The sequence below is a fragment of the Zonotrichia leucophrys genome, chromosome 8 (assembly GCF_028769735.1).
Source record: "Zonotrichia leucophrys gambelii isolate GWCS_2022_RI chromosome 8, RI_Zleu_2.0, whole genome shotgun sequence".
NCBI lineage: Eukaryota > Metazoa > Chordata > Aves > Passeriformes > Passerellidae > Zonotrichia > Zonotrichia leucophrys.
Genome location: NC_088178.1, coordinates 22,808,370 through 22,828,871, shown reverse-complemented (window position 1 = coordinate 22,828,871; position 20,502 = coordinate 22,808,370). Strand labels below are relative to the sequence as shown.

General features: G+C 43.0%; 1 protein-coding gene across 1 annotated transcript in view; it reads left to right on the top strand.

The window, feature by feature from the left end:
• Positions 1–20,502, top strand: part of TRABD2B (TraB domain containing 2B) — a 258,759-nt gene that overhangs the window by 199,777 nt on the left and 38,480 nt on the right. The window contains exon 5 of the mRNA XM_064720222.1: positions 18,740–18,830. Coding sequence (XP_064576292.1) covers positions 18,740–18,830 — 91 coding nt within the window. The remainder of the gene's footprint in view (positions 1–18,739; positions 18,831–20,502) is intronic.

Genomic DNA, 20,502 nt, shown 5'->3' with positions numbered 1-20,502 from the left:
TGGCTGATGCTAAGGATTGTTTCCATTGTGGTAGACAATAACTGAGCTTTCCAGAAAAATGATGCTAATTCTAGCACAGACTCTTAGAGTTAGATACTGCTTAAAGATTGGGGCAATTAGGGATATATTGCAGTTGTATTTGTATCATCTGGATATTGTTCCTGTGCGGAACTGTATCAGATTCCTCCCTAGGTTAAGCATTTAGAGATCCTGTCTTTCTCTGTTAGAGAGTCAAGTTACCTTAATTACTATATTTCTAACTTCACTTGTTTCTACATCACATATAATAGAATTTAATTAAAGTCAGAGCTAAGAAGAGACTTCCAGAGAAAGAAACTTGAATACTTCTAAGTACTCAAATATTTCTGGACTGTATTTCAGAGGGAGCAGTGAGCAGGTGTCAGGAAAAGAGAAATGAGTTCTGAGAATAAAAAAAATAAGAGAGCATTGGTCTGGAAGAGTAGTAGTCTACAGATGTGTTTGCTGATTCATTGGAAATTAAAAGCAGATAGAGCAATTTGGGAAAAAAGTTCTGCAACACCAGGTTTGCCTCCATGTACAAACACTTAAGATATTGTTCCCCAGTTCAGGAAGGAAAGCTTTTTGGTGTTGTATGCCAGTCCTGTCTCATCCAGCCCAGAATTTAGTCTCTTGTGGGTAGACATCAGTCGTAAACAAATTGGAAAACTTAGACACTTTTCTTGGAAAGAAGTGTAGGGGTTTTTTTTGTTGTGTGGGTTTTTTCAATGCACCGCTGATTTCAAAGCTGTGTGGTTTGGGCAATAGCCCAGAATTCTTGGTTTTCTCTTCTCCTTGTTCATCTTATAAAGCATAAATACCATATTTCCTCTACAGGAAAATATATACATGCCTTTTGTATCTGTGTGTATTGTGCATCTGCATTTGTGTGGATGTAGAATTGTTAGTATTATTAGTTTTCAGGACCCAGGTATTGGATGCTGAATAAAGCAAAGCAGTGTTACAGAAAAGGAGCTCAGCAATGGAGAGGAAACAAATCCTTTTTGTGGCAGTCCTGTCCTTACCGGTCACTTCTGCCACTCCAGTGCCATGGACTGGCAAATCTCTTTCATGCTGTCCATTAACTGCTCTCAGTTGTCACAAGCCAAGGATGGAAGAAAGCCATGGCAGGGAAAACCAAGTGCTGGTGGAGCTCTTGGCAGCTCAGGAGTAATTCTTTACCTTGTACATCTGCACTGGCCGTCCCCCCATGTGCTGTCAGGGGACTGTGAGGTCCCTCTTCTCTTTGGTGGTGACTCACAAGCTTTGGGCAGGAGTTGCTGTGAGTAATGCTCCAGTAGCACACTTAGCAAAGAGACTCTGATGTCCTGGCCAAATTCTTTCCTGGAAAATTGGATGAGATGCACTTCCACTGCTCCAGATGCACAGAGTATTCCTTGCTGTTCATAGACTGTCATAGACTAATGTCAGCTAGTCAACATTAAGGTGTGCTTTCTTTTCTGTGATCAGCTAAGGAATTCCACGAATATATCAACTACTGTAATAATGTTCAGAGACAAGAACAATTTGCTACTGCAGAGCAGTACTGTACTCAGGATCTTTTGATAAAATGTATGTGTTGTATTTATTAGTTACTGAAAGCTAGTCTCACTCCTATCTGCAGAAGAAGCATTCTGCAGGCTGCATATTGAAGTTCCCCAAAACAAGTGGAAAAAAAAGTGGCTTCTGATCTTTCCTGCAAGCGTAGTCTTTGCAGAAAAGCTCTATTTGCAAAAAAGGACCAAATAACCACACAACTCACTGACTTTCAGCTGAAAACTGAACTGCAAAAGACTATCTTTCCTTCTTTGACTATGTTGTGTGCTCAGAGAGGGCTGGAGTTGGGCTTTGTCCAAATGGCAGTCAAGTGATCAGAAAGTGGGCTCGGTGAGTGATGGGCAGAGGGTGCCCGAGCAGGGTGTAGCGTAACGCACAAGTGCAATGCAAACACTCTCACCGAGCCCTTGCTCTGCAGGCAGACTTCAGATAACGTGTTGACAGCATCAGTCAAAGGAAAATAAAATTGCTGAGGGGCTGTGAAAGGCGCTCTCTGTTCCAATAGAACAGTGCATATAACCTCTGCTTTCTGTGAGCAGTGGCAGTGACACGTGAGGGAAGGGATGCATGATAACACCAACAGAAAATCCCAGCACTCTGGTCACAGCAGTAATGATACTAAACAACAGTAGCTTACTACGGCTCATTGCTGGAGGGGCTTTACTTTAAAGGTTTTAGTTCAAATCCATCTCTTTCTCACGAGCAAGTTGCGCTGCCTGTTGGTTCAGGCGATTGTGTGCAGCAGAAGTTCTGGTTCAGCTGCTGAGTTGCGGGAACTTAGGAACTTACCCAAACATAAGTGTGTTGTAGGTTGCCGGAAGATCTGGAGAAACGATTATTTGTCAGTTCCAAAGTAACTCTGTAACTGACCAGGAATGGGGTTTTTTTGAATAGGAATGCTCCATATTTCTGTTACTTTGGTACAGCACCAAGGGGATATAGTAGAACTGTGGCTTTGAGAAACAACCTCAGTGTAAGTAATACTTTTATTTTCATTTTTTAAATTGTGCAGCTGCGTATTAAACAGATTGCTTCGAGGAACTCTGCTTATTTCAATGGGACAGATTTGTAATTAGCTAACGCTTGTTAAGTAAGGGTCACAGCTTTGGACCTGATTTCTGTCCTTAAACTGCTCTGAGATCTTTAGGGGCTGCACATGAAATAACAGTGCTATGCATAATTTACAGGGTGTTGTCAGTTGAAAGCTTCTCTGCATTTCGTGTATCCAGCACCGTTCAGGCCAGCTGGCAGTCTGCTCAAGATAATGATGCCATGATAGGAAAGATAGTCAGAAGTTGCCAAGACTATTAGACAGCACATCTGCCTGCTGGCTGCCAGGATCAGCTCTGAGCTGCCAGCACCAGTCTCTTGGGTAGAGATGGAAACACCTTCCAGTGTAATCCATGTGTCACAGTTCTTCAGAGACACAAACAATGGCTTCAGGTGGCGTCAGGATATTTCCACTGTGTTTCATCTTGTTAAGGTTATTATCCCTAGTTACAGCAGAAATACGTGCTAGATGCACCAAAAGTGATCAAGACTGTGGCAAACCTGAAATGGAGATTTTTTTTCTTAAGGGCATTTCCTTCAAAACATTTTGATATTTTGATGTCTTCTGCTTGGCTGTTGGCTCTGAGAGCAAAGCAAGTGTAAGGCACTGAATGAGAGCTGGTTTTCATAGAGAAGAATAACTGTTTTCTGCTTTCATGCTGATAATAAGTTCTCAGCACTGGTTGTTAGAATAATACTGCTGGCAGAGGGAGAGACATGGAGAGACAAGAGGGATCGTGTTTCATGGGCCATAAACTGGGGCACACTAAAATAATCCTCTCAGATATGGTCAACTGAATATGAATCCATGTAATCTTGAACACACTCTACATGAACTCAGAATTAATCATCAGAAAAAATGAACCCATGAACACAGAGCTAGATGTCAGGAGGAATATTTTGTTCTCATGGTGAAATACTCAAGACCAACTCGTGGCATTGTCCTACAAAGAGCATCATAAAATCTAACCCAAAAGATGTCATTATGAATTATTTGCTGGGAGCCTGACTGTCCCTTGCTCAGTATATTAACATGCCATGTGGCATTTATTTTCCAAACAGATTAGGAAGTGCAAAGTCTGTCATTAAAAAAAGCTCAGCTGGAAACCAGTGATGTTTTTCCCCCCTATAGAAGTCTTATTCTTTCTAAAGCTGATATTTAGTAATCCTTTGAATTCATACTTCAAACAACTTGAAAGGTGAGCTTTGGTTCTAATACTGACAAGTCTGTGAGTCTGATGTCTCCAAGTCTGGAAAGAAGAGGTGTCTGCTGCTCTGGTGGGGCTCCTCACCCTAGACATGGAGTCAGTGATGAGCATTGTGGTGATGGTGGGAAAGACAGAGATTGCAGTATTCTGAGTTTATTCTAAAGTTCAGTCATCACCAAATTTATCAACATTAGGCATGTAATGGGAGAAATGTGTCCTTCTGGGAGGAAAACAGATTATGCTTCTTGTAAGGATGGAGCAGCAGGGGCACAAACCAGTTACTTTGCAAGGAATCCAAGTGAGTGTTTCTTGAGAGGACTCCCAGTATCTCATCCAGAAAGAAAATATTATCAAATAGAAATTTGATTTCTGGGTTTTTTTCCCCCCAAAAATATGAGAAACTGTGGAACATTATTGTAGGATTCTCTAACACTTGGTTCATTGTGACTTCGAATGTCTGGGGCCACTGTACAGATCTCTAATCATCCTCTGTATGATAATGGGTGGGTGATGTACAGACTTATCATCCTCCTTCTGGAGCCCATGATGTACCTCAGAAAGGAATGAGACAGAGGGGAGAGTGAGACTTCTTAATGTGCCTTGGGAATTCATGACAGATCTCAAATCTCTCAAGGAATGTTTTTCTTGTTTCACTCCATTGGGAATTGTCTCTGACATAGTCAAAAGCATGTTCAGAAGCATGTTCAGAATCCCTTTCATTTTGTTGGCCTCTCTATTGCTCTTGTCACTGACCCAAAGCCTTTTGATTTTTTTTTTCTTTTGACATTCTTGAGCTAATTGGCCTCAATGAAAAAGTGGTTTGTTTCCTGCGCAAACTTGGCTGTGACAGAAAGTGTGGAAGTTGGGAGAAATCTGGGATAGGCCAGTGCCAAAGAGCTTATATAATAGCCTGGATCAGTCAGCCAAAATATAGTGTGAGAGCATCATAGGTGGAGTTCATTTGAATCAAAAGTTCTGCAGGATTTGGGCACAAAAAGCCAATTGGGCCAGCAATTAATTTCTTACTTCAGTCAGGATTATCTCAGTTTCATCCACTGAAAGGAGCAGATAATTATTTAACTGGATAATTGTGGGCTGGACTCCTTCAAGAAGGCACACTTTTGCCACAAGAGACAAGTGGCAAAGGGCCACACTTTAGGCAAGAGGACCTTGTCTGCTGTTCACATTTTGCTCACCTGTAACTGTGTGTGCCCAGTGCTCTGGAGCTCTGGTGTCTTCAAACCAGCTGGAAGTAAGGGCCCCACATTGCACAGGAGATGCCTTCTAGGCATTTTTCATTGAATTTAATCAGCTTCTGATCAGGTTGCACACAAGGAGAAACTTTGAAGCATTGTAAATGCTAGAGTAAAGAGCTAGACTGGACAGGTTTGCAGCTCCAGAAGCAAATTGAGTGCTAGGAGTTGAAGACAGAAGGAAGCACAGTTTCCTCATGTGCTTTTCTGTAGTGTAAATTTCTGATCAGCTCCCTTGGATTCAATGGGAGTCTCGTTACTGACTTTAAGAGAAGTAGATGGGACTCTGCAAAGTGGTATTTTGGCTCCGAACCTCTTGTCTGTGGATATGACTTTCACAGCCAGGGAAGGTCCTACCACCATGTTCAGGCTTTAAGGTACTACAAGTCAATCTCAAGAGAAAGAGAGATGCTGAGGATCAGGAATTCATCCACATTAACAAGACCTGAACTCAGTCTAGAGCAGTGGAAATGATTTATGTCTTGTTTTGTTGGCTGAACCAGATGACTGAAGGAAAAGCTATATTGGGTCAATGCTGAACAAAAACGTTTTCATTTTCTCACCAAAACAAAAGCCTGGAAGAAAATTCAGGCTCTGCAAAGTGTTTAATTTAATGTCCATGTTTGTGTTCTTTTTTTAAATTAAATGTATGCCTATTCCATTTCAGTAAACCATTGCTGCATGCTTTGAAATAATACTATGATTTAAACAAAAAATTTAGTTTGTTTTAGAAAGAGCAAAGGACAGTATTCCAGTACTCCTAAATTCCTAAAAGAAAAGATTTCTTTTTTGGCAGATGAACTACAGAATCTAGACCATCCCCACCCTGTGTACAGCTAGATACCAGCTCCATCATGAACTCTGTTTAATCCTGAAACCCACTGATTATCTGTAGAGCTGGTACTTAATACACAGACACTCAGCTTGAGGGCATAGCCAACAGAGATGAGGGAAAGAGAAGATGGGAATGTTCAATTTGTCCTTATGGAAGCTTTCCTTTTCCAAAAGTAACGTGTTAGTTGGGGAGGGATTGTTTTTCTTTTGTATCTGTATATCTAGATCTATCTTTTTTTCCCCCAATAAAAATTCAGTAATTCTTCTTCCTCTGAATGATTTCTTCATGACCTGTCTTTTATAATCTTTGGGCCAGTTGCAGTGATGGCCTAAATCAGTGTGACTCAGCTAACACTATTTAGCTTCTAACCCATAAGGCTTCAAAACACATGATCCCTGACTTATCTATCTCAAGCAAATGACTGCTTCCCTGGAGCCGGCTGAGGCTGCTGGTGTTATTAAAGTTAAGCAGGAGTCTCCGTGTTCTGCAGTGTTCAAGTTTAAACAGTAAGGTGATGACACTTCTCTTTTGCTTTTGTAATTTCTTGGAGTTGTTCTCCCTCCCTTCGGTATGTGTGGTTTAAAAGCAGTCCATCATGTTGCAGACTCTATAAACTGTGGGTTTCTTAATTTGTGTGATTCATAACACAGGAAAAAAAAAAAGAGCCATCATCATTCTTGGTATTACATCCAGCTCTGTTACCCAGAGCATTGACCTTGACCAGCTAATGATAGGTATTTAATATATGTGCATGTCTGTATATATAGATATAAATATTCATTATGTGAGGTCTGAGATCGTAAGGGAGTGCTGGCAGTGCCAAGTTTTGTTCGATGGTTCAGCCCTCCAGCTGTGCCAAACTCTGGGTTCCCTTAATGTACCATTAAAAAAAACCCCAGGCTTTGCTTGAATGTCATCCAGCTTTATTAAGAGAAAGATCAAGCGTAATCTTATTAAGCTTGTCACTCACAAACCATAAGGGTGCAGCCTTGGTGTGTCTGTTTGGTCCACATGTGCAAACAATTTTGCCTCGTGATACTCAAACAGGGGCTGTTATTCTTTAATGAGGGCTGTGAATAACAGAGCTACAAATTGCAAGCTTGGTGATGTGCTCACACACTCGTGTGTTAACAGAAAGGGGTGAAGGAGGGGATTGTTTGTTTGGATTTTGACATGTTCCTCAAGCACGCTCGAACCCACACAACCACAATGTTTTTCAAAAGCTGTTGTGTATATTTTGAGGTTTCTGAACTTCCATAATAACTTAGTCAGCTTTTGAATGTGACCATGTGTCAGAGTGGACAGCTGTATCAGGAAAACTTCACAGGAGCACTGAATCTCCCTCTTTTTGGTTTCACTAGAAGTCTGCTCCCTGAGCCAATATTCTGAGGGCATGTTCAGATAAATTGTGCTTGCCTTCATTGTTGCTCCTTTTCCCCAGTGTTAACAGCTGGGCAGCAGGAGATAACAGTGGAAACCACTACTGTTTATACCAGTGTAAAACCAGAGTACTGCAGCGGGGACTCAAATCAAATATTTCTGCTTGCTCAAAACATGGATGTGTATAGAAATTCTGTGTATTTATATAGAAAAAAACCCTAAATTGAAACTGGTCAGGATGTTTGGCCGTGTGGCTGAGAATAGATCTGTGTGGGTGAAACTCACAAAAATAACTAGTAATGAGTGGAATGTAGACACATTTGATAGTCTAATAGGGAATAAGTTTGTAATAAGAAGAACTTCTCCATTGACATAGCATATATGAATTAGTACTCGAGGAATACAGCTTTCCAAGACTTTTAGTCAATTAAATTTTTAATTTGTGAGCAAGATATCCTTTCTCCATGGTGATGTGGAGGCTTGATACAACTGTTTGCATGCCCAGAGTAGCTCACAAATGGAAGCATTGGTAGGATGAAGCTCATCTTTGCCGGGTTGGGATAGGTATTCTTGCAGCACCATTGCAACTGAGAATCTTTAACTACAGCAGGACTATGTTCTGTTCTTTTCCACCACACAGATGGTCTCTCTGACAGATAAGATTTACTGACCCTTCTGGTAGAGCATTTGCCATTGCTGGCTGGAAACTCCCCATGCTTCCACCACAGGACCTTTAGCCAAAGGACTGTCTGTCCTTCACAAAGCATTTCTTTCTTCAGTTTTGCTTTTAAAGAAAGAAAAATAATTCGGAAAATACATGGCCATGGATTTTCCTAATGCTGTCAGTGTCCTCTGGAGGTACTTATTCTAATTTATACCAACATCCTTAGTGTCAAAGCTGATCTGATCCATTGTGCCTAGGCAGAGCCAATCCTGGTTTATGACATTTAGATGCACTAAAATGGGTACTTTCTAGTCCAGTTTTCTATTATTCCACATCTTTGGCATGCTTTACATTTCCAAGGAGACAGAGCTCCAGATGTAGGTGCTCCAGATCTCTTCCAACACCACATGTATCTCAGGGTCTTGTAATACCATATTCAGCAGCTTCACAAATATCTGTAGTGTGTTTCTGCCTTCCTTTTCTCCTCAGAGGCAAGAGTTTGTTGGTGTGATCTGCCCTGTTTTGGGGTTTTGCTTCCCAATGTCAGGGCAGGCATGAATCAAGCGGCGAGCCTTGGGTTTGGAGTGTAAGGTGGGAAACAAGTCTGAGTTTTCACCTCCTGGAATGCCACAGAAGCATCATCTGACCCCAGTCTGAGAGCATTTTGTGGACTCTTGGGGCTTATTTCTCCTACTTTCCACTCTGTGGGAAGGACCTCACCCCAGGGCCTCAAAACACTCCTTGAAAAAGCCCCTCGCCTGCACTGGCAAGGCTCACTATGGTGCTGCAAAGGAATCCTTAGCTGAATTATAAGGCTGAGGATGGTCTTTTAGGGCAGGTTTCAGCTGTGTGGTTGAATGGATTTGGAGATGCCCGGTGTACTTTGTGAGGTGGCAGATGATCCAGGTAGCAGAGAGCAGTTTTCCATGGAGCAATTAGCTCAAGCCCTGCGAGTGGTGCAGCTGCGCCAGGCTGCCTTCAGAGCAGCACCAGCTCAAACCACAGAGCAGCACTATGTGTAATTGCCTTTAATCCATGATCAAGGACAGGCTTGGAACCATGCCTGCTGCAGTGTGCTCCTCTGCGTGGCTAAACAGAAAGGGGTGAGTCCAAACTAGAGACCAGGTTGGATTTATTGTGCTCAGCAGGGACATGTCTCAGCAAAACCAGAGGGCATCCACCAGGAGGAGGGGACACACACCTGGGCACAGGTGAATCAGGGTCCATCAGCTCCCTGGAGGACTTGCCCTCAGCTGCTGATGGAGACCATTGAGGGTGTCCTGCCTCCAGGTGTTGCACTGGCTGGGCAGCCTCCAGATGCCGCCAGCACTGTGCTGATTAACCTGGAAGAAAAGGCCATTTCCAGGTTGGGGTGACACTCACCTTATCCACAGCCTCATTTGTGAGCTTTCAGGAGGGTTTTTCTGCAGCAACAGTGACATCCAGTGGCCAGCTGGGTTTTTCTGGGAAAAGAATGAGCCACAGTCCGTCTTAACAATGTGAAGTTTTTTATAGTTAAAAAAAAATCCTAACTAAGGAAGCTCAGTTTTGGTTTCGTTGAGCAGTTTTCTTTTAAAAAAAAGTCTGGTGAAATGGTTTCTGTTTTTCTGTGTCTATGGGGTAGAAAGCATCAGTACTCTCTGCTCCAGCAAGGAGTTTGTCCTGTGTCCATAAACTCCAAGGGGCTGGCAATTTGCTGAGGAATCACTCTGTTTTGTGCTAAGGCATCACCACGTTTTTCACTTATGAGACGTCCACAATCCAAATAAACCACCAGGAAGGGGCTCCTGGAATAGATGAAGAAAGCAGTGTAGTCTGTAGAATAATTGACTGAGAGGTCAAAACCAGAAAGAACAAGCAAGGATCCATGTCCTGCCAACTGGGAGCTTTGATTTGTGGTTTTCAAACTGCTTTTCAAACAGAAAATGACAGCTCATCTTGTAGTCTTTTGAAGTAATTTCACAGATTCAACAGACATTGCCCCCAAATAACTTTCCTGGAATGGTTTGATCTCACACTAGAGCAGAATAAAGTTCTGTTTAATTCAGTTTAGAGTTGTCTTGTGCAAACTAGGGGAACTGGGGGAAGCAGGTTGAAAGCAAACACAGTGAAGTGCAGTTTCACACCAGGCTTGATTACATTGTGGACACAGTAAATTGTAGGAGTCAAATGCATCCATGAGGCCAAAAAAGGACAGACTCAAGAGTCCAGCTCACTGCTGAGCCTGCAGACAGACCATGGCCCTCACCCCTATTTATTTCCTGTAAGAAGCCATTTAGTCCATGCTCATTACCTGTCAGAAGCCTTTGTCAAAGTCAAGCAAAGGCTCTGCATTTCATAAGGCTGGCTGTGTGCTGAAAATAGCTGAGGTCCCACATGGTCTGGTCCTCTCTGGGCCTCAGAGATGCCTCCACAAGTTCACTGAGATACTCTGCTTGCAAAAAGCTGTCTTCCTGACTGAGGAGCTTTCCAGGGCCCAAAGCTGCCCTGAGCTCTGGCTCCCCCAAGTCCTTGAGGTGTGTTCAGTGCTATGTTCACAGTTACCTCCTTTGCAGAGAGAGGGCAGGAGTTAGGGAATCTGGTTTCTCCCCCCTACCCCAACCTGTGCCTGGCTTTGGCAAGCAGGTCCACATGCATTCCAGACTGTTTGGCTCAGGGGATTTGTGATGGAATATGAAACACTTCTCTCAGAGGCTGCTTGCCCTGCACTGGCTGTCCAGGGCCTGGCAGCAGCTTCCGTGGAAAGAGCTGATAACTGTGGTTCAGGTGGGAGAGAGTTGTCTACTTCAGCAAGGCTGCACATGCACTGATAAGGCGCCTTGGGTACAAAAGGAGGCTGCATTTCTTCACCAGTTTCCTCATTGCTTGAGGCATTGGTGACAGCTGGCAAAGAATGCTAAGAGAGTGCATTTCGCACCAGACTGTCTGCACCTGGGGGATCTGATGGTCCCAGAGATGCCTGCAGCACCCTGAGAAGACTCTTGGAGATGCTGGGTTTTCTCTAGAATTTCCTCAGAATCATTTCCTTCTCTTCTGCTGCAGTGTTAGAGATGGTGAAGTTCCAAGATTTTGCACATTGACCCTGTCCATTGGAGACGGTCCCATGAGGGACACAGAGACAAGTTCTCTGTTGCACAGCCGCATGACTGGCACACACCTCCAGTCACAGTCTTGTGTAGAAAGGTATATTCCCATGATCCTATGCTTTCTTTAAGAATATATGCTGAAATTGGCATCCTGTGTTGGACCTTCTCTCCGTGGAAAACTCCTCTAATGCCGCAAAAGTGAAGCAAGAATATGAAATAGCCCAAATGGCCCCAAATCAACCAAAGCCCCAATCAATGCAGCTCCGTGTCCTGTGCAAACTCTGGCAAGAAAGGTGGGGCACAGGGCAGAAAGAGGAAGGATGGGAGAAGGATGGGCTGTGTGCAGTGTTCAGGATCTTCTGGGCAGTAACAGCGTGGCTTGGTGGGTCACCATGCCATGTGTGATAGACACCGAGGCTAAAGGAGCTCCTTCAGCTCACATGGTTGATGTGCACAGAGGGCTCATATTCTTCCCAAACCTAGTGTTTGAGATGTTGAGATGTTGGTGCCATCCTCTCCAGTGGTGAGTGACTAGCACAGACCAGTCACTTCACTTGGAAATATCTGAGGCAGCTACAAACTGACACAGACGCCAGGGGAGATTCTTAGGAGGTGATCTCACTTTAGCTCTTGCTTGTGTTGTTTTTCTGAACCCAAGTGAAACAGCTGGTTTAGACTTGGAAGGAAATGGAGCATTTTTTTTCCTCCCCAAAAAATCATTTTATTGTTTACCACATATGTTTAGGGCAAGTCTGCTAGGGAAAGTGCTCCAAGACTTCGAAGACAGCAGAGAACTGAGTGCTGAGCTCACATTATGGCACTGCACTGAAACTGGAAACAGAGGGCTGTACCAGCAAGGAGCCAGCTCCAAACTGGTGAACTCTGTCCCTCTGTCAAATGCTGAGCCTGTTGAGGATTGTGCATTGCACTCCAGGGTGCTTCTGGAGAAGGATTTCCATGGTGTGGCATGTGAATTCCTCAAAAATAGCTCTATACCCTTAGTAGAAGGGCTGCTCAGAAAGGAAGATCAGAAACGGAGAGACATTGGGGGAGTTTATTATACTTGGGGGCAGCAAGGAAATAGAAGTCTGTGGGAATCTGTCTGTCCTTCAGACTGAGATGCTCCAAGTATAGAATTGCACTGTAGATCTCCGAGACACCCCAGGGAAGTACAAATCTGTGCTCTATTAGCTTGGCGTCAATCTGGAATAACCCCCTCAACTTTTGGCCCCTCATCTCTCCATTCTCCCTCTGGCTACAGTGTGGCCTTTCTCCAGAGCTCGTTCTCTAAGTGCACTCGGGTGAGAGGGGAGAGAGGTGATTACATGCAAGAAAAGAATGAAGGGAGCCATGGGAGGATTGCTGGACGTTGGAAATGCTGCACGCTTTGGCTCCTTATGCGTTATTGCTCTGATTCCCGTGACTGTCCAAAAGTGGCTATGAGTCAGTTCCTCACAACTGCATAGAATAACAACATCAAACAAGAGGGAAAATGATTTCTCCATCTGCTTGGAGAACGGGTGGCATGATGTAAGGAGTCCATGATGAAAGCCTGCTTTGCAGGACCATTGCACATGGCTTGTGCAAAGTATTTTTTAAGGCATGCTTTGGGCTTGAATACTTCTGCCAAATAGGGGAAGAGGAAAGCTCATTCTCTGCATCTCCAGCTCTCCTTCACAGCTTTTTGCATAATGCTGCAATTTCCAAGTGCAAAACCATGTCCTGAAGCAGAGCAAAAGCCAGCAACCTGGGGTGACAGTCTTTTCTGGAAGGTGGGGCCTTTGATAGTCCCTTTCTCTTTGGAAAGCTCCCAGAACTCTTGTTTCAAATCTGAACACCAGGCTCTAGGAAGCTTTTGTTACATCTGGTCTGGTGTGGTAGGGCTGCATGTCTCATCCTGTGGCATGGTATGGCTCACATTTCATGCTAACTGGTGTAGGCTGGGTTCCTTCAAGCCATTTCCAGAAAATTGTTGTTGAATCTCCACACGCATGAGTTTTGTTCACATTATCAGTAAAATTTAAAATCCAAATATTCAGGCTGTCCTAACATCATACTCATGACTAGGTGCTGCAGATCATCCACCTAATCCATCACCTGGTGTCATTCCTTGATAAAACACTTCACATCAGAGAGTTACTCAGACTGAAGGAATCTTTCAGTTACATCTAGATCCAACTTGCAAAAGCAAGATCTGCACCAACCAAGCATTGGCTCCTTGTCAAAGTGCATTCAAGATACTTTTTCAAGGCCATCCTTACCATTAGAGTGAGATTTCATGGAAGTGGTTCAATAACAAAGAGGAGCAATTGTCTAGCAGTGAGAGTCATCATGAGGAAGGCAGAAGAGCCTCCAGGTTTCAAAGCGTGTTATTCATTAGCAAAGAAATACACTGGACAAGGAGTGAAAGGGAATGAAAAATTGGGAGGGTTTATCCACAGTACTGATTCCCCACCACAGGTCTCTGGAACATGTGTCATGTCAGAAGTGAGTACTGTGGGATGGCATGTGGTTCCCAGTAAATTCCTGCTGTTACCCAGAGACCTCTGGCTCAGACTGGAATGCTATAGTGGAGAAATCATCAAATTCAAATAAAAGTCATTGCCTGGAGTGCTTGCTGTAGCTCCTTACTACAGCCTCATCTTGATAAATTAATCTTTCAGCTTCCAAAATACTGAGCTTTGACCACTGTAGATTAAGAGGAATGGAGATGCAGTTTTAGAGGCAGCAAGCAAAGGGACCACAAAGTATTTACCCTGACTGTGAAGGGGCAGCTCTCTTTGCTTTTTTCCCTACACTAATTCTTGTGAAGCCTTCCTACCATAAACACTGTGGTGCTGCCAAGGGGCTTGAGAATCAGCATCGAGGGAGAAGGAGGAATAGAGGCTGCCGCCTCCTGATTGCAGAGCAGCCCAAGGTCTAAATGGCAACAAAACGTTATACATAATGTCTGATTCACTGTGTGGAGAATGTAAAGAATTGAGACCTCCCGACACAGTTTACATTGGACCTTTTTATGACTAATTGTGCAGAAAATAGCTCTGCTTGTAGTGTGCATGGAAACAGTTCAGATTTCTGCTGTGTGTCAGCTAATGGCTAGCAAGGCTTTTTTAGCACAACTTCAAAGGCTCTGGCAATGGAGGTCCTTTGTGAGGGAATTATCTCCTGCTCCTTTGTACCCCGTTATCCTTCTAAGCCTGTTCTTTGTGTGGAACAAAGAATTGCGAAAAGAATAGACAAAGTAATTTGTAGTAGATCTCTAAACCTAGATAAAGTACATAACATTTGCTTAAAAACATTTTTTTTGCCTCTGTCATCAAAATGTGGTTGTAATTTTTCTGTGTAGGAACACCTAAGTTCATCTAACTTTTGAGGGATGCAACCTGATGCTTAGGTTATTGATGAGGGTCACTAGGATGTCTGAAATGGAAAAGGAGAGCTTTAGTGTATGTGGTCAGTTAGGAAATACATGGCTGTCAAGAGCTGGCTGAGAAGTGTCTTTCTCTCTGCCTCAGGATATTCCATAAAAAAGGAAGAAAGTGCATTCTTTCAGCAGTGTTTGTGCATCAACCTGCTTTAAGGAAACCACATAGATTTCGTGTATTTTTTACATGTTTTTTAGTAAAAAAAAACCCTAATTGATGGTTTATTCTTTCTTTCTGCCAGTGAAAAATGAAACCTTGGGGAGATAAGGAAACATTACATGGATCTGCTTTCTGTAGTCCAAAACACGGTTCTTAATTAAAAATAAAAGAGCAAACCAGGAATGGAAGATCTATGATTAATGTTAGCAGCCATGCCGTATAATGTGTTCCTCCACTGTCTGCAGATGCTTGTCTCAAAAAAACGAGATGTGAGTGAAAGGAGGATAATCTTGGCCTCATCAAATTTAGTAAGAAACCGTCTCTTAAGTGCAGCAGCCACACTGACCACTCTAGTGTTTGTGTTTAAACTACAAAATTACTGTGTTTAGCACTGGGTCTTGTCCTCAAGCAAATCCCATTAGTATCTCCTTATCCTCAGAGGGTGGAAGGATTGCATCCACACCTGGGCAATTTTAATCTTAAACTGTTAGGAGTGGCTGCTCTGCATATCTCTGTGCCCAAGTACATACTTTCTCTTCAGGTCCCTATGTAGAAAATCTTTTATGTCTGCTTTCTCTCCTTTTCCACTTCCATGGATTTCCCAAGGCAGCTGATGTTCTGACCTCTTGGATCCAGTTTTCATCAGCTGTCAAGATAAATTTGGTTAATACTGCAGGAATGGTTTATTCAGGTTTAGACTGAAGAGGGAATAGTGATGGAAATGCAAGATCATTCCCTTGCCTCTAGCCTGTCTGATAAATCTCTAGATGCACTAAATTTTCAGTAGTTACACACTCTTGAAGTTTTTCCCAGGCCAGGAAGAGAAATTTTTAAAATATTTAAGCAGAAGCATACATGCACATACACATATATATAAAGCTCATTTATTTCATATCTATAAATAAAAAGTAAATCCAGTGATGTTATAAAGAATACAACAGTTACTGCATACTCTATTTGCACATATGAGCAGCAATTTGATGTTTTTCACTGATGATGAGCTTAATTGTCTCTGATATGCAGGTTATTTTGTTTTCATCACATGGGCTGTCAAAGTATTCTGTTGTTGTTAATATTTAACAAGTGAGTCCTTATCTCAAGTTGTGTGTGGCTAGGGAGAGTTAGTTTATGTAACATATTTCTCACATAGAAGATTTTCCTGGATTTTAAAACTGGAAAGGATAATTATTATGGACTTCACAGCAGGAGGCAGGCTAAGACAATTCTTCCAGGAATTCTTTAACCTTTCTTGTTTCACATTACCTACTTGCACTGGACCTCTCCAGTGCCACCTTTTTCCTTAAAACTTCCTGTTCCACATCTCAAGGAGATCCTGAGGAACTCCTTGCCATGGGATCACATGAATCAGTGATGGGAAATGTCTATGTTGGGTGGATACAAAAACAACCTTAATATGTGAATTCTGACTGGACAGAGAAGTTAAGACAAATACAAGTCAGAAATCTTCAGTCGGGTGGAGAGGATGCATTTACATGGCAAGCTGGGGATGAGATGGGTGGTAACTTACCCAGATGTACGTGGGATAATACAAACAGGTAAATTTTAAGCAGAGTCTAAAGGTTAAGTTTTGCAAAGACTTGCTCATGCCATTTCCTAGTAGTTGTTAAAGTTTCAGGCTCTGTTGATGTATGTGGAATGGAGAATTATTTGAGGGCCAGCTCAAAGTTGGATTTTGGTTTTGATTTTTTTATTTCTTTTTATTTCTTTTCTCTTGGTTGAGCTGGAGCATTGAAAATATTTTGGTATGTGTTGGATTGAGAACATACAATGAAATACCTATGATGTTTGCATGGATATTTGTAATTAGGATTTTAATTTATTTGGGAATCTGAAGTTGAGGGGTTTTTAATGGAAGCTGGCATTCCTTCCAGTTAGGAAAGGCAGAATTAAAAGAACAAACTCTGTTGCCATGCTGCCCAGCAGATCACCAGTCCCAGCAGCTGGCAGCTTTCAGCATGGCATCCACACAGAGGGCAGGAATGGGAAGTCCAGGAAGTGCCATCTTTTGGTCTTCATCCATCACTTGAAGGGACTTGCAGGCTCTGCTGAGGAGCTGACATTGTTGACCAACCTACCATTGTGTGGATGAGGAGTCAGAGCTTTTGCATAGTTACTTTTTTCCCTGAGTTTAAAAGAGTTAAAATTGGTTTCTCTTATGCTGTCATCTTGTCAAAGATTTGCTGGAATCGGGACAATTATTTACATTAAGAAATCTTTTGGCATTTCAGACCCTGGCTCAGGGAAAATAAAGTGGACTCGGAAACGTCTCGGACTCTGATACCTTTGACTTTGGTTCCTCAGTGTCACTTTGCCAGTGACAGAATGGGGACCTTTGTTTGCCTTGGCCACTGCATAAAAAAACAGGATATGATCAAATCCAGTTAATCATTCACAAATGTCTCATTTCTTGAATCTCTGAGGGTGTATAACACATTTTTGGGACTGTTCTTTGCTGCTTTGGCTTTTGTTATAAGTAAGTTAGAAAGGGGAAAATCAAATTTTGCGTTTTCTTAAAAGGAAGTGGAGGAATCCTGGAACACACTAGGGCTCTGCAAATGTACATTTAATCATTTAAAGAAATGTCTTTTGGCTAAAAGCTCTTACCAGCGCTTGCGAGTTGCACTCAAAGCCATGCAGCTACATCGTTCCAACAACTGAGGCGAGTTAGCGCCCTTGTTGGCAGTGGGAGCAGAGGGAAGCAGGCTGAGCAAATCCTGGGGCTGAATGCTCTCAAATTCATCAGGACTTTGTGCAGGGTGGGCGAAGAATCCTAGGGGTGACTCTGCTGGTGGCTGCACCAGCTCCTTGCACAGCGGTGTCCTTGGAGGGGGACTCAGGCACCTCTTGCCTGCCTTGGATTTTTCAGTGCAGTTTGGCTCTGCTGTGGAGCCAGGCAGTCAGAAACGTCTCCTGCAAACACTTTGTGCTTCAGGCAAGCACACACTCTCCAAGCAGCAGCAGCAGCAAACCAGAGGAGTGAGTTCTTACACCCCACAGCGTGGTGAACACCCTCCTCTGAGATGCCACAGGCACAGGGAGGCTTGGGCACATTCCTGGTGAATTGGTCTGTTCAGAGCTGGCAGTGAGGTGCAGTGACCTGGCTGTAAATGGGGGTCACCCAGCCCTGCAGAGCTGGAAGTTAATGGATATAATGGAAGAGGATTGTTCTGTTCTTCCTCCATGTCACTCATGGCTGCAGTTGGAGACAGGTTACAGTGCTATGTGGATTTTAATAAATTTGTTTGTGGACTTTTTGCTGCCTTTATATATCCAACCCATCCTGCAGACAGTGTGGGACTCTGACAATAAGTTGAAAGCTTTTGCTGGATTACACTCCCTTATTGAGTCTGAGCCCAAAGCCCTTTGAGGGCTCCCATTGACTCTGTGGGATTTGGTTCAGATTTCAAGTATATGGGACCCCCTTAAGTAAACTCTTTCAAGGCCTGTACACACTGCAATACTTAGTGGGCTCCTTGTTACTTCTGTGAATAGGAATGTGACCTTTACACTTCTAACAAAGAGCCCTGAATTACAGGACTAAATCTTTGTGTTTTGGGAGAGATAAGGTTACCATCCCAGCTCCTCCCAGCCCCACTGTGCAGGTGGCTGAATGGCTGATGAGGCAGTTCCTGAATCACTGTGGTTTTAGTCAGACAAGTACTGAACATGCATTACAGCAGCCTGAGTCTCTTCATTAGCAGATGTCCATGAGTAGTGATGGTCAGGGTTGTAAGTTGTTCCATTTCACGAGTCAAAGCCCTAGTAATATCCTTTTGCCACTGCAGGGTCATTCTGATCTCCATGTTGGAAATTTATTTAATCAGTGTGCATATTAAAAATGGTCACAGTGGAAGGCAAGACTTGCAACCCATCTAGGTTCCCTATTATCCACCCAGTCCCTTGGCCCTGTGAGGGGAGGGAGGGATAAATGAGATGGAAGAAGTGTTTGGGCTTTATGCTGTCCCTTTCTCTGACCTAGTTTTTGGTACCCTTGACTCCCAAAGCTGCTGTTCCAACAGGAGAAGCTCAAGCAAGTGAGAGTAGTAGTTTGATTGACAGTGCTATTTTCTACCTGTATTTTAGGTCACTTCCTGGGTAACAACACTGTGATTGATGTACTGAGACAAGCAGGATTTGAAGTGGAGCACACCCCTCCTGGACAACCAATTGGAAAGTAAGCAGCTGCCCACAGATTATTAATCACTTTCTCTCCTTTTTTCTCTCCCTTTTTCTGTGACTAAGCAAGATTATTGCATTAGTATAGGAGGTGGGTGAGGAACCTCCCTTTCCCACCCAATTTCCAGACAAAAAGTGCATTGTAAAGCATCCATTGTGTGAGTTTGGAAACATATGGAGCCTGAATGGCTGGTGTTTTTGTGGGTTTTTTCCACTTGGGGACATTATTTATATCACAGCTGCTTCATTATACCAGCTCAGAAGTGCCATGGTTTCTTTAAAGAAACATTTCATTCAGCTCATTTTCCCCCAGAGCTGTTTTTCCTTTTGCTCTCCGTGGGGGTTTTGTTGCTTCTCCATTGCAGACCTCTCTGTCAGGCTGCTGTTCTTCAGGTGGAATTTCAGTTTTTCCTGAAGGACCACATTTTATGTAGCAGATGCATCATTGAAAGTGTGTTGGGCAGGTAGAGAGCAATTCAGTATTCCCTGAGCTTCTCCATATATCTGGTCAGGTAAAGTAGGCAAGAAGGACTGATCAATAGGCTCTTGGCAATCTTCATTAGTATAAAATAAAACATGGCACAAAATTGTCCTTAGCTGGTGAAACAGACTTTATTCATCCTGTAGACTTTTCTTTTTCCTGGCCATTTAAATAAGGTCTCTGTCTGAAGAAATCACAGACAATAAAACCATGAGGGCTGGTGAGAGACCATCTAGCTTTGCAAAATCAGCCTTTCCCTTACATTCTGCAGATAAAATTTGTCCAAGGCTACTCTGTCGTAGGATTGTTATCCTCATTAGAAGAAAGTGTTAGCAGCATGCTCCTGTCCCTGGTGGGCAGACATGACATGGTCCAAAACCGAGGTGAGTCTCAATGAGGAGGATTAATGGCAGAGGTAGCAGACCATGTCTGAAAAAGCTGTGTGTAATCTAGTTGGAAAATCTGGCTGATCTAACCTTGTTTGGAAAACATCCGCAGTGATTCATATAGAATATAATATGGCTCAACTGTGCATAAGTGTTCTTTGACAGAGCATTTATCCAAAATGCTTCTTGGAATCTGTTGAGCAATAAAAGCATCGTCTTAAATAACAATGGGGGAAAGAGGAAGAAAAGGCTGTTAAACACCACCAGTAAGAGCATATATTCAGAGGAGATTTAAGAAGCACTTTGGCAGGGGGAGAAAAGTCAACATGGTGCAGGGAAGAGCAGTAAACACTGTAGCAGTCTGGAGCTGGAACGTTTTTTACTAAAACCAACAAAAAAAAAATAGCAAAACATAAAACCCAAGCAAACTACAGCAGAACAGCCGAGGTGTACCATTCCTAGGTTTCTGAAAAAGAAACTTTCCACTCAGGGAAGCAGACACTTTCTTCAGCAATTTTCATTTAGTTGAAAGTATCATCTTCCCATGAAAAGTGTTTCAACTGGAAATTGTGAAACTATTAATTTATTGGCTGTTGCTAGCCCTTGAGAAGAACTAAAGATGCAGTAGTGTGAGAGAAGTCCAAGAATAGTCTCTGCTCTCTGGTGTTAGGCTATGTCTGTACACATCATCACAGACTTGAAATAAAGGATGGGGCAGGAAACTTGACTCAAAGCCAGTGCTTAATATTGACTTATTTGCAGAGTGGGGCACCTCTATGTGCACATTCCCCTACCCTGGCAGC